Consider the following 14,380-nt stretch of genomic DNA (forward strand, 5'->3'; position numbering starts at 1 on the left):
GTAAAAATAGTCAAAATATATAGGCTTAACTTAAAAAAACTTCATAAAATATTGCAGCATTATATTAAGTTTATTTAGTTGAATAATTTATTTTACTTATTGCATACCCAGAGTCGTAGCTAGGGTTTTCAGCGTCAAGGGACAACGGAAGATTTCGCGCCCCCTACTGCTTGCCAAAGATGGAAAACATTTAATTTTAAAATGTCGTAACATCAGTTTGGCGCCCCTTGGATTCTGCGCCCGGGGACAGATGCCCCCTTGCCCCCCTCTAGCTACGCCCCTGTGTATACCTCTGACTGTCTTAAATATTAAAAGAAAAAAGCTTTTATAACTAAACACATCTTCTGGAATTACTAAAATATTACCTAGAACTAATGATGTTTTTTCCCCGGGTAAAAAGTGTATTACTACTCACAACTATAAGGTTTCATAAATTCCCTTTCATTTCCCCTCAATAGTGGAATGTTAGTTCGAGGCAACAAACTTTCACTGTGTTTTGCATAAATCACTTGTTCCACCCTTTTAATCCAGCGAAATATAAACTGAAAAATCAGAGATTCTGTATCAGCAGCACAACCATTGTTGTAATTTAGACAAGAAAAGTAGCTTTTGCAAAATGTAATTCTTCGTCCTTTTTCCTGACGATTAAGTTCTGAATGAACAAAAGAAAATATTTCCTTTCTACCCACATGAAATACCCCGTTGAAATGTAGGACATAGAACATTGTTTTCAGTTTTACTTGTCTGCTAAATGAATGCGATAATGTGCCACTTGGTTCCGCTACTGCTGTCGTCATTTTCTACTTCGCACGCGTAGCACTAGCAGCAAAACATTAAGTCATTTGAGGAAGAACCTTGTTGGAGGAAACACCTTTACCGATATTTCCCAGGCAAATGCTAGACACTTCAAGGACAGCTTCATTCGGCAATGGATGGCTTATTGGATATTTATTTAAAGCTTGCTGTTTATCAATAAAAAAATCGTAAAGTGTCCAGTAAAAGTCGACACGAAGAGAATTCTGAAAAGGCTGACATATATTTCTGACACAACGTCTTCGGTAGAAGAGGAAAATTAATAAATGACAAGGTGAGTGCCAAATACAGTAAAACTGTTTAAGAGGATTTTCTAGCTTAACAGGTTTATCTCTATTAAATAACGAAAAATCTGTATGTATGTATTTTCCTGGCATTGCAGTAAAATGGCGATACCTGGAGCCATCAAATTTTCAATACACATAGTTTTTCATCCGAAAATATGCACTTCGGAGCCAGAATTTCGAATTTTGAGTTTGGTTTTCATTTATTTCATATTTTGTACGAATTTAATGAATTTTTGATTAACAAACTCCCCGATTTCAAATCCAGCAGACAACAATGTTCTAAATAAAATATTTTTATCTCTAACAAGCGAAACTATTGCCATTCAGCAAAATGTAATAAGATACGAGTGCCAGGTCAAACGTTTTAGCAACCAGTGCAGAAAGCACCATCGGTATCGAATAAAATGTCCTCTTCGAATGTTTACGGCAAAATAACGTAATTGCGTTTGAATTATTCTTAACTATGCTGAACAATAAAATAAACAAACAACATAGAAAGTGCGGTTATAGGGTACTAAATTTTATAAAGCGTGGTCATAAAAAAACTTCTCCGATCGATCTAATCCTTAACAACCTATCCGCTCAACCAAACGAAATGAGATTTTAGATATTGTTATTTGAAGGTACGTACTAGAGATCGTGATTATTTAACGCAATATAGCTCTCACGGTTACGGTTACAGTGAAAAAATTCAAAAATTTCGAATGGAAACATCCACTTTTTTTCCCCTGCGCAAATAACCAGTGCATTGAAAAACCATAAATGCCGTTGGAACGACATTTTCCGAGAAAATAGATTTTTGCTTTTATTTTGGACTGTTCTACACCACTCTAAATGCCATCTCTTAGTACGCAAAGGAAGAAAATCGATTTCCTTTTAAACTACAATAATCATAAACAGATGAAGGTTTAAAATATTGTTTATTATAGAAAGTTAAAATCCACTTCTTGCAGTATTCGTAGAACAAATGTTCCAGTCAAATGAAAATATTAAATACAAATTAACACGGGCTTAAATTTGCTTTGGATCATTCTCAGTATTCCACGAAACAGCGGTGATCCGCGAAGCTACAGCCGATGAATCAGTTAGTTGAACTGCTGGGAAGTGTAACAGAGTAACCGAGTAGCGATAAGGCTCTTTTCCGAACTTCAAGAACTCTCCCAGGCAGATGCATTCGTATACTGCAAACGAAAATTTTGTCCAATTTACGAATGACTTTTCGTATGAAAAACATGATACACTTAGATACATATTTTGAGTACAGTATTTTTCCTATAACTATATGTACATCACGATTAAAAAAATATAAACTTCGTTTATTCAGTCGTCGTTTACGCATGGATAAAATAGAATTTGCATCAAACAGTTATACTTTAAAAATAGATAAAAAAACAAACCATCTACCCTTTTTTTCATAATTAATTAAATGTGATGAGCTGAAACAAGAAAGAAAACAGTTGTTCATAAATTAATGCAGTTAATTATTTTTCAAAAAGAAATGAATTTAACATTGTACAATTTTACATTTAAGTAATTATTATGATGAAAATTAACTAATTTAAAATCATTGAAAATATAGAAACCATGTAAATTTTTGTTTTAAAAATTCATATTTAATATGAACTAAATGATTAAATAATTATGAGCAAATTTTAAAAATAAATAATCCTTGAAATTTCTTAAGGAAAAACAAATGTATTAAAAGAGGCACTTACTTTTTTTTAAAATATGACTTCCACTCAACTCACTTTCACAAAAATTATACCTGTAATTTTCTTCCTTGATACTGTGCCTATGAATTTATCTCCCTATGAAATTTCTCTGATTTTTAAAAGTGGTTTTAGTTATAAAAATTTGCTGTTAGGTTAATTTAATGTTTCGTACATTATCAGCGCTTTTATACTGTGGCTCACACTTATTTTTGGACACACGTATTGTTGAAATTTATTTCAATAGATCTCGTATTAAATGTTGAAATATAAACATCTAATTGTTTTCTGCTATAGTATTTTTTACCTCTTGCTTCTAGAAAATAAATGTCATCAAAATATATTTGTCATAAAAAATTCCTCTTAATAAAATCATTTATTCAATAAGTATTAATGAGTAACTCACATAATAATTCAGACACTGGAAAGTTTTGTTGAAATGTTTTGGCATACGGTGTTTTCCTGTCTCCATTTGCACTTCTTTGTACGAAATAAAGGAATTAATGTAATCGCAAAAAAATTCGAGTTTCAGATTTCAACGAAAATGTATATTTTGACCTTCCAAACCCACGAAGGCATTCCTCCCCTTAGGCAGATAGCCCTCTAAGCTTTGCCATAATCACAAAAACCAAAACAAACCTTTCAGTTTCCTCACTTTCACCTTCCTCCTTTCCGTTTCCAATGTAAATGAGTTTGAGATTATTTAAGCTGAGATTTTTTGATTGTCAGACAGAACATGTTTCTGCCTCGAGACAATGTTACTAAAAATTTGCCAGATCTAAGACTGAAATTTTTCGGCTTTGTGTTGTAGCTGCCGTCATTTAAATTGCATGCCGGGGAGAAGTTCTGAGCCAACTTAGTTTTAAATTGCGTAGTTTTTGACTAAAAGGTTAAGTTTTTAACTTGAATTTTTGACTGTTACTTTAAGTTACATTGCCACAAGTGGTCGTTGATGCTGTCAAGTACGAGAAATGCGTTTAATCTTCAAGTTCTGATTTAATAAAAAGGTTATTGTAAACTTCTGAAGTGTCTGTAGTTAACTTCAGACCATGCGATAGTTCGTTCTAAGTCTGTTAGCGCTTAATTCTAGTTTATGTTACAAAAGAAAATAAAACTCTATAATTAATTTATTCATCACTTTAAGGTGGTAAAAGTATTCTAAATACTGAAAGCATTCTTAATATAAAGCATTTTTCAACTACCTTTGATGTAGTAAAACAAAGGAAATCGCTTGGAACTTCTGAAAACGTATTGAAGGGTAGACCAAATTCCAAGTCAGAGTTTCGGTTAAAACAGGATCTGCAAGTCTCATAATTTGAAACCGATTCAACTCAAAGAGTATAGCACGAATTCAGACAAAAAGAATTTGTAAACAATGTATGACCGATAAAAGAAAATTGACTGAACAAGCAGCTGAAAGTGCGTTAGAATTAGCTGATAAAGAAAACCTTTTGTATAAAGGAAAAGCTGCTGAAGATGAACGAACAGGAAAAGAGTGTCCCTTCGAGTTGGAAAAATTTAAATTTAAACAGTTACAAAAAATTTCTGAAAAAGAGGTGACAGATCAGGAAATAGATCAAACCAAAATGAATATTACTAGAGGTGTCCCTAAATTTAACCCTAAAGAAGATAAAACTGGATTGTATTTGACAATTTTTGAACATCAAATAAAATTTTGAAGTATTCTAGAATCAAAATGAATTTTTTATCTGATCAGTTCATTGCCAAAAGAAATAGCTAGAGAAGGCGAGAAAGATTTGCTAGAGAAGACAAGAAAGAATCTCAAAATTACATAAAATTTAAGGACACTCTTCTTAAACGATACAGGTTAACTGCTGACCATTTCAGACTGATTTTCTTCTGCAACCCAAGAAGAGCCCAGATACAACTTGGGGAGATTTCTATTTTGAACTAGCGTCATATTTCGAAGGATGGATAACAGAATTTAACATTAAAGATTTTGAACAGCTTAAAAATCTAATTATTAGCGACCAAATTAAGAAAAACGCCTTCAGATCTCAAAGAACAGTTCATGGATTCGTTGGCAAAATGGAAACAGCCATTGGAATTAGCAGAGAAGTACGATACCTATGAACTGTTCATTATGGATTAAAGAAACCTTCAACGCCATCTAACAAAAAAAAATTTAGAGTGAGTTCCCGACAACAGATAGAAAATTTAATTCTATTAATAGTACACTGCATTATTCAGAGAAGCTAACCACAAGAAATGTATTATCCAAGAATACGAACTCTGCTCTAGAAAAACGAACCATCCAATGTTATGGGTGTGGAATTCCTAGATACATATAATCCAAATTTCCTATCTGCTCAAGATCTAAAGAAGAAGCAAAAGAGTTTTTAAATAGTGGTAATTTGTTTACGTTCGAACCACCCACAGCTACATCCAAAAAAAGTTTAATTGCCCTTGAAATTTGTAGAGCGAAAGTTGCTGTATGTGCCGATACCCGTGCATCGCACACTGTTGCGGGAGAAAAATTACACCACATGGCTGCAAAGTAAAAAAAGAAAAGCTTAAAAAGCTCAACACATTTCTTTGACACCCGCTTGATGTAATAAAGAGGAACGTAGCTGCCTTGACTACGGTTGTGGATCTTAATGCTGAAAGTAAAGTGGTACCTACAGAAGTGATTATTTTTTCTAAAGCAAAAGGAAACAAATGTCTCTTAGGAGCAGACTTTCTTCTAGTCTACTGGGAGTGTCCTGGATGTTCTAAATGGTACTTGGCTTCTGGCTGACTGCTGCATTACCTTCCTGAAAATATGAAATCCTTCTCAAGGAGGAATTTCTTCTTGCTTGAGAACTGGTCTGATCTCTGCTATTTAATATTAAAGAATCTGTTTGTATGTTCCTCATATCTGTGGAAAAGCGGCGACACTTAGACAGTTAGAGCGACGTAGTTTTGAATTCACGTATCCCCTCCAGAACATAAGCACTTCAAAAGGCGAATTTTGAATCCTTTTTTGATTTATTTCATATGTTGTACAAATTTAACGAATTTCTTATTAACAAACTCAGCTATTTGAAAGCCAGCAATGACAACACTGCTCGAAATGAAAGAAAGACTTTTATCTCCAACGCAGGAGACTTGCCATTTGAATAAAATATAATCTTTCAGTCTAAATCATCAAACTCCGATATTTGAAAGCAATGTATTGCCATTACCTAAAATAAAAATATTTTTATCTTCCACGTGCCAGCGTGTTGCCATTTGGAAAAGCGTAAGATATTTAATGTTCAAACTGAATCTCTCTGATATTTAGTAATAAACCAAGCGATTTAAAAGTAATAAACCCAGCTCTTAATATATTTTTTACTTTTTAATCAGACCGATTTAACTGAAAGTGCATTTGAATCACTATATCTGTAATTAGAAATACTAAATATTTTTACGAAATGACACTAATGGATTCATTAAAATAACTGTTATTTTTCCTCCGTTTGATAATAACTATTTAGGCGGCTGGTCGCGCAAGCGGTTAGTTAAATATAAAACAAAGCATTGAATCAGATGTTAATGAATCTTTTACCGTCTGCAATTAAAGTTTTTATTTTTTTCTTTTCCCCATTAGTTAATTCTATCCGTATCTCGCAGCATAATCGTTTGTATTCTTTTTCGTTTTCCTTCTTCTTCTTTCTTCTTCTTTTTCCATGCAGTCAGAACAATTTTACAAACATATTTTTGAATGAAACGATTTGCTCTACATTTCACCAAAACAATCTTAAAATTGTTTTGCGTAGGTACGTGACAGGATTTTGTAATTTTGCTTGCGGAAAATAGCATTTGATTGCACGTTTATCAAAAATATACACTGCAGATAGAGGAAGGATATACTGCGACCGATTCATCAGAAACTGTTGCCGAATAGGCATTCAAATGAGTATCATTTGCCTGAAGCGAACAAAATATATATTATTATATAGTTTATGGTAGATTTATTTCATAATGTTTTTCCAGACACATGCCAGTAAATCCTATAGGTACAGAAACAGAAATTTTTGAAGCATATAATGTAGGTTTTGTAATATCCGATGCAAATCTATAAGTGTAGCTCACTATTTTATTTTTATTACTTAAAAAAGCTTTGCTAGGATTATAGGAGCTCCAGTTTCGTTTTATTTCTTTATATGTACACAAGTTACTGAGAAAGACCGAGATTTGGAGAATGTCGACATTCACAAAGTCGCTTGGTGCATATCCCAAATATTTGCCAAATATCCTTATTTCTGAATTAGACCGGCCAATGTCGACATTCACTATGCACTAATGGTGAATGTTCAATACGTTTGAGATTTGCATTTTGTTCTCCGTATTTCAGACGCCATAAAACTTCAAAGGCGAAAACTTTACGTCACCCTTGAAGAGTGAGAGGAGTAACCAATCCCTGGTGAGAAGAGTTGTTCGTAACCCTATAGAGGCGTAGCTTTTGATTCTAACGCGAGAAGGGCTACTCGATATTACTTGACTTCTTAATAATGACAGCAGTTGAGCTTGGATAAATGATAAACATGTAGTTTTAAATTTAGTCAATAAAGAACTTTTTTTTTTTAAACCTTTGCATTTATACCATATATGTACCGTGTATGTGAAAAAGCTTAAGTAACAGCATATACAAATAAACTTCTGAACTTAAACTGTACATTCTAAATGAGAAAGGGAAATAATACCAAAAAAAAACTTACTTAATTATGTGATTGAAACCTTATTTATTGCAGCAACTTAAACTTTTATGACATTTTGAATTGCACAAGAGTCCCTTGCTTTTACAACTGCATTTAGTTGTGGAACAGTTCCTTTTGCAGTGATAGCTTGTATAGCCTTGCCCTCCACTTCTCGAATTAACTGCAGCTTCTTCTGTCAGAGACATTTCTTGAGAAGAAATCTCAGCCATGGAAAGTAACCTTTCTTTAAAAATTACTAACTGATTACGGGTATAAGCTGCTTGAAAGTGCCATTTTTATTTGCTAGTTTATAAAAGTCGGAGTCTTCTATTCTGACAACACATTTCGGCCGTCTGTAAGACCACTATCGACATCGAGGACTTGTATTCGTAAGGTATCACAAATTTGAGTGGGAAGAATTTTTTTTTAAAGGTTCGTAACATTTTCGTTGCTTGCAGTAGAAGATTCTCTTTCGCGGCCGATCTTTTTATAGAAATTAACTCGTGTTGTTCAGTCCAGGCTTGATACGAAGACGTGGTAGGTTGCAGGTTCTCTTCAATAGAACATAGGACAGCTATAGGATGTAATTGTGCACCCCTCTTTTTGGTGGCAATCGGCATATATACTCAGTCTCTTACTCGGCTTTGTGAGCTTTTATTCATATATGTCGGTTAATTGTGCATTTTTTGCTTTAAAAATGATTGAATTATGTTGTTCTTATCTTCCGGTTAAGGTTTTTATGCCTTTAGTTAACCTCCATGCAGTATTTGTAGAATTATCAACAATTTAAAAGTTGTTAAAGTGAGGCTAAGCCTAATTGTTTTTACTATAGCAGCCATTTTTGTTTACATTTGAAACTTAGCATGATAGCGGATTTGTTGCCAATCTAAAGAAACTAAGGTTCGCAACAACAACTGTTTCTTTTTTATTTGTCTTGTAGGGATTTATATTACTTTTCACTAACAAGTTAAGTGTAATTTTAAACTTTCCTATAAGCCTTCATTCCCCTAATTGTCAATGTCAGAATATTTAAATTTGGTAACGTTCGTGAAGGAATGCAAATTCTATCTTGAGAAGAAAAAGTTTAAATACCGAATTTTAGAAAGAAAGTTAGAGAATTTAGGCTACTGCTGTCACCTCTGTTGCGTGAGATTTTAAGTAACAGGAATTTTCTGAGCCCTGTAATGTGATTTCTACTACTTGTTAACATCTTCGAATTTTAATTTAGTTTCTCGTTAGTTCAATTACCGCCTGAGTGAGGCGTAGTGGGTTTAGCGTCAAGTTGAAGCATTGTGAGTTTTAAAGCGTTTAATAAAGGGTACTCTTAACCCCTGCTCCTGTGTAGTTCCTAAACGCACTTACTACACGTACAGTTGTCACTTAAAAGATAACCAAGTGGTTCCCACAGTCTAATTTCTTTTATACATCGTTTTAGATTTATTAACGTATTTGAATAGAACATGTGACAACGATTAGATAATTCTTCACATGATATAATTTTTGCGCATTCTGAGTTATAAAATGAATGAGATGTAGCGCTGTTAAGTAGACCTAGCGCCAGAGTGTCGCTATAGTAAATATATATAATGAATTTTAAAGAGTGCATTTATTCTATTGTAGTTTATGCGCTATCGGCGAAGTTGATTTAATTCAATTCAATAAATTTAAACGAAATGCAGGAAAAAATGCGTATAATTTAGTATTCCGCACAAGGAAGTCGTGTGGTGTACACATCAGATTTTTTTCCCCTTATCTTAAAAAAAAAAAAAAAAGACAGGATTCAGATTTTAACGGTCATTTAAAAAGATTCTTTTAAAACTTAATGTGGTTTATCAGCACAGATTATAAAAACAAATGGCCCAAGTGGAATAGCGTCATTTAATAAGAAACTAAACGAATAAACATTTAGGCTAACATGGAAACGTTATTATTTTCTGCATATTTAAAAATGTGAAAGAATATGCATTGAGCCACATTTGTTTTCAGATACTTATGTTTTCAATTTTCTTTGCAGATTTCAGTTGCTAAATTTTAGTGAGACGCCTTTACATTTATTTCACATATGCTATGGATCATTATTCTGAAAACCTGCTGGTTAAAAAAAAATATTCCAAATATTTCTGGCGAATAAAATAAGTATTCGGGCACTTTGAAGAAACAGTTTATATTTAGTAAAAACACGAAAATAACAGGGCATTCAGTGCTTCCTTGGATATCGTTTAGCTAAAATTACACTTTTTATGCGTTTTGCCATGGATTTAACTAATTTGTCCTTGTATGAATGATCCATTCGTCCATAGGAATTACTTTAAGCAAAATTTTTGAAGAAGTATATTTCCTTGTACTTTTCTCCAAGCCACTCCATACATCTTCGATAGGATTTAACTCCAAAGAATATGTGGGAATTTTGATAACTTTAGAGCTGCTAATAACCGAAACAAACATTTAGAGCCGCATGTGTAGGATCGTTGTTCTCACAGAACATGAATATATTTTGCATTCTAAGTTTTCTTACAGATATCTTTATTCAGAATATTTATATATTTATAATGATCCATATTATTTTTTATAAAAATTATATTTCCGACCCAAGAGGCAGCGAAACCTTCTCAAACCATTATGGCTTCACTCCCGTGCTTCGGTAAGCAATAGATTTTTTGGATTCAATTCATTCGTTCATTGCACCGAAATATATTAAATTTCGATCTTACAAATTCGACTTGTTTGCAAATGTAGCATTGTTTGCAATATGATAAATCTTGACTTGTTATGGATTAAAAGATTGTTAGGCTTTACGTTTCCTTTTTGATGGGAAATTTCTTTGTCGACTGATCCCATATGTTCTAATGACTCTTGTAATAGTTTCAGGATTACCTTTTTATCGTAAATCGTTCTTCTAAGTTCGCTGTGAATTTTATAGTATTAGATTTTTGGTATGATAAATCACTATGAAATGATTACTTTTAAATTTTCTGAAAAAATTTGCTCACTATAAATTTTGTGAAGGCGAGGTATGTTTTCCTTGTTTTCTTGTTGACAAAGAATTTTCTTCTTGTTGATCGCTTCTTGTTGACCACTTTTTCCATATGCCCCAAATGACTTTTCTAAAAGCTTCAGAATTAACTTTGCAAACCGTTCTTTTAAATCTGCTGAACTTTTTACAGTACTAATATCTGGCTCTTGTTTGATTTTTCTTAGAATAAATCCACAGTTCCTTGATGTTACCTTCGAATGTGGTCCAAGTTTCAGTGTATTTTTAACGCTTTCACGGAATTTCTACCGTTTTATAGCACCACAAATATTTGAACTGCCTTGCATTAAGTATATTTGGATATTTTGAATAAGTTCTTTAAAATGGCAAATAATTAAATTTCTAGCAGAACTTGCACTTAATTTGTAGCCTTCTTCCATGTTCAATTCAGATATGGAACTGCTAATATATTTTGCTGAACAAATAATGATTTTCAGTTGTAAATGATAATTTTTAAGGTTTATTCTTAACAAAATTTCTGGTGTCCGAATAACAATGTGAGTTATTAATTAATTAATACTTTTTGAATAAATAACTTTATTACAAGGAACATTTTGATAATATTTATTTGCAATAAGAAAGGCTGCTACCTTAGAGAAAATCAATGTATTAGAAAAAAATTTGAATTCTGAGTTTCAATATTTAGCACAAGCTCTACGCCAAGAAATTTCAACAATACAAGTGTTCGAAACCAAATGCGAGCCACTGTGTAATGCAATTGTAATAGAAATATTTAATGTTTCTAATTAGATGTATCATGGATAAAATGCATTTACATTTAAATCAATTCGATTTGAAGGTAAAAAAATGTGATGCGGATACCACATGAAATCCTTGTAAGTCCTATTAACTTATACACAATTTTTGCTGCACTTCGTTTAAACTTATTTCCTCAAATTACTTTAACTTAATTAAAGGATTCCTAAAGGCAAGTTTAAAATAACATCAAAAACTGCAAATTTGAAAATTAAATATCCCGCTCAAATTTTGCCTTACGGGAGCCAAAGTTTTTATAAATTTATTTTTTCTTAACGAGTATAAGACGGGAGACCGCATCGAAAAGTAGATTTTCTCATTTGCACAAAATTAATTTTTTTTTAAAATTTGACATTGCTCAAACGTGAATATTTTCGTCATTAAAAACACTTTTGTAATTGGAAGGGTATGACTACGACAAGCGATTGCGAAAATAAAGGACCAGTGGGGGTGCTGGGTATATATATATATATATGTAATAAAAAAATTCCATAGTCAAGAATACACTTAATTTTCTAACTGTATGTGCTTTTCATTTTTAATAGCGACGTTATCTTATTTGAAAGTACGTGGAATTAAATCTACAGCCCCTTAGTCAAGTTGTTTTTCCCGCCTTTTCTACACGTACAGTTATAGAATGTTCTGGAAATATTTAAAGCGAAGTGGATTTGCTGATGAGGCTGACGTCATTTCTTGGAAGCTTCGTTTTTCCAGCGGCTATAAAAGGACTCGCAAAAGAATATCGGGGGCTTTTCTTTAATGCAACGATGCAGTAAACTTCATACAAAAAGTTATTAGTAATTCTTTTTATTTACTCCGGATATCTGATTTTGTAACTGCTATTTTCTCCTGAATAATAATAAATGGATCCTTGTTTTGTAAACTTATCGTCTGATAATTTAAGCTACGACTACATTTATGATTCTTCACCATTCTATTTATGCCGGACAAAAGCTGGTACATCATATATATATGTAGGTGATAACTAGATGTTATTCTCACATACACAACTTCAACTCTTTACGATTGAGTTATACGAGATATATACGTACATATATAGAGATGTCACGAAAAAAATCCATTTTAAATCCTTTTAAGAATTCGTTTTGGGAAAAAAAAGACCTTACGTACAGACGTCACCAAAAAAAGAAAAAAAGTCAAATCTGATTCGGGAACTGTGAAAATGGATATTTCTTTTGAAATATTACACCTGAAATTTGTCGCTATTACAATACCTCTTTTACTTCGTACAAGGAAGTAAAAATAATATTCTTAAAAACTGCATCTTTCGGTTGTCAACTGCTTAGTTTGTTAATACATACTGATAGATTAAATATGGAAAATAAATAAGTATCTTACATTTTGTGGAATGGCGGCAGACTTGAAAGAAAAGTGAAGCAACGTTCTGGACAGTGACCGGATTTAAAAGTAAATCAATGTAAAATCATATTTCGAGGCTAACAGCCCTTTTGGGCTAAGAAATAATATCAATCTTTGTTCCTGCAATTGATGGTTTATTTTTTAGAGCAAGAAAACATTTCAAAACTAAAGTACATGTGTTTGCTAAATCTTAATGAACTGCTATCACAGAATGATATTACACTCTGCGGCTTAAAATGTTTTTTCTTTATGTCTTTTGCATACTGGGATGGCAACGGAATTTTTTTCACTGACTTCTTGAAATGAATTTCACGTGCACTCATTCAAATAAGAGAACGAAAACAATACGTTTTGTAGTTGGGGGGAGGGCAGTACGAGTTTATCGATAGACGAATGACTCCAAAAAAGAAGGTCAAAGTGGAGGAGGAAGAGAAAAACCAACCACCTTACGTGCGTCATCTTTAAAAAAAAGGGTTTCTAGAACGTTCGATAGATTCTTTAGAAGAGTACTGTATTGTCTCCTTTCTTAATTGGATCGACAATGTGTATCGTTTCCTAGCGATACGGAGCAATATGACAGGTCAATGATGATAAAAGAATTGTGCTTGTCAATTTGTGAGAATGTTTTTGTTGGGATGATTTAAAGATATTGCGCAATATATTATCCCATACGTGAGCTTTTTATAATGATGGGATTTTTTAAAAAAGGTTTCAAAAATAACTTCATGCAAACTGTTTTCAATCAACTGGGCATGTTGTTTTAATACTAAATAAAGGGGGATGCCACAGATTTCTTTTTTTCCCACAAATAAATTTCCAGTTTGAAATGAGAAAAAGTTATTCGAATTGCACTAGAATTCAAATTATCGGCAACCACATTCAAATATTGGATAATTGGATTGTCTTCTTTTCAGTAAGGCAGGCAAAAAAACTTTATTTATTTATTCATTTATTTGACTTATCAGGTTCAATGTTCCGTCTAACCTTTTTCGGGAACATGCAAGGACCTGACTCGGAACAGAGAGCTTACTAAAGCTATGTTCACTAACTGTGGGAAGTAGACAGGATACACAAGAAGGGTATACAAAACCCTTTATTTTTCTCTATTTACAATAACTTCCTTACTTCGGAATACACAGACCCACTACTTGGGGTCTAAACGTAAAAATATAAAAGATAAAACTAAACTCTAATTTAACTTTAAAATAATAAGCGTGGAAGATTGGCCTTATATTAACAGGAAGCCGTATGTAGTACAGATAACTGAGAACACTACAATACGTTTAAAGTTATCAAGAGGATTAAACCTCTGGCCTGGAAGGCAACCAGCATCTGAGTAAAACTTCTAAGGTAAGCGGCCTGCTTCGACTAACTGCTTCCTCTCTGTCGCTTGGCAAAAAGCCACAACTTAAATACTTGGCGTTCGCCAGACAAACTTTGCATAAAATACTTTAACGCTTATAATTCTGGCCGGAAGTAGAAAATAAGAAGTGATAGTAAAGATTTAAAATAAAATAAACGTTAGTAAAACTTAAGATCCTTACAGACTTCCCGCCAGAGTTAATTAGTTTGAAACTGAGGTCTAAAACGACCTTGTTGAAAAGTTTTAGCTCTAGAATCTAACGCGAGGCCAATCTTTTACAAACATTTTTCGCTAGAAACTAGAAATTTAAAAGAAAGAAATTTGTTTTTACAATAGCAGCTCCCAGGATACACAATTTT

At 32.8% G+C, this 14,380-nt stretch overlaps 1 protein-coding gene across 3 annotated transcripts in view; it reads left to right on the top strand.

Moving 5' to 3' along the window:
- The window catches only part of LOC118204865 (prolyl 4-hydroxylase subunit alpha-2-like), a 202,132-nt gene that overhangs the window by 36,033 nt on the left and 151,719 nt on the right, over positions 1 to 14,380 (top strand). Inside the window, exon 1 of one of the 3 annotated variants that reach the window (XM_085824968.1) lies at positions 881 to 1,087. The exons of 1 other annotated variant lie outside the window; for it this stretch is intronic. In XM_085824968.1, coding sequence (XP_085681094.1) covers positions 1,080 to 1,087 — 8 coding nt within the window. In that variant the 5' untranslated portion in view covers positions 881 to 1,079. Of the gene's footprint in view, positions 1 to 880; positions 1,088 to 14,380 lie in introns of those variants that run through there. One more of the 3 variants, XM_085824971.1, reaches the window with a different exon arrangement.

The sequence above is a fragment of the Stegodyphus dumicola genome, chromosome 10 (genome assembly GCF_044657685.1).
Source record: "Stegodyphus dumicola isolate Sdum_Otavi_A_Nest chromosome 10, ASM4465768v1".
Classification (NCBI taxonomy): domain Eukaryota; kingdom Metazoa; phylum Arthropoda; class Arachnida; order Araneae; family Eresidae; genus Stegodyphus; species Stegodyphus dumicola.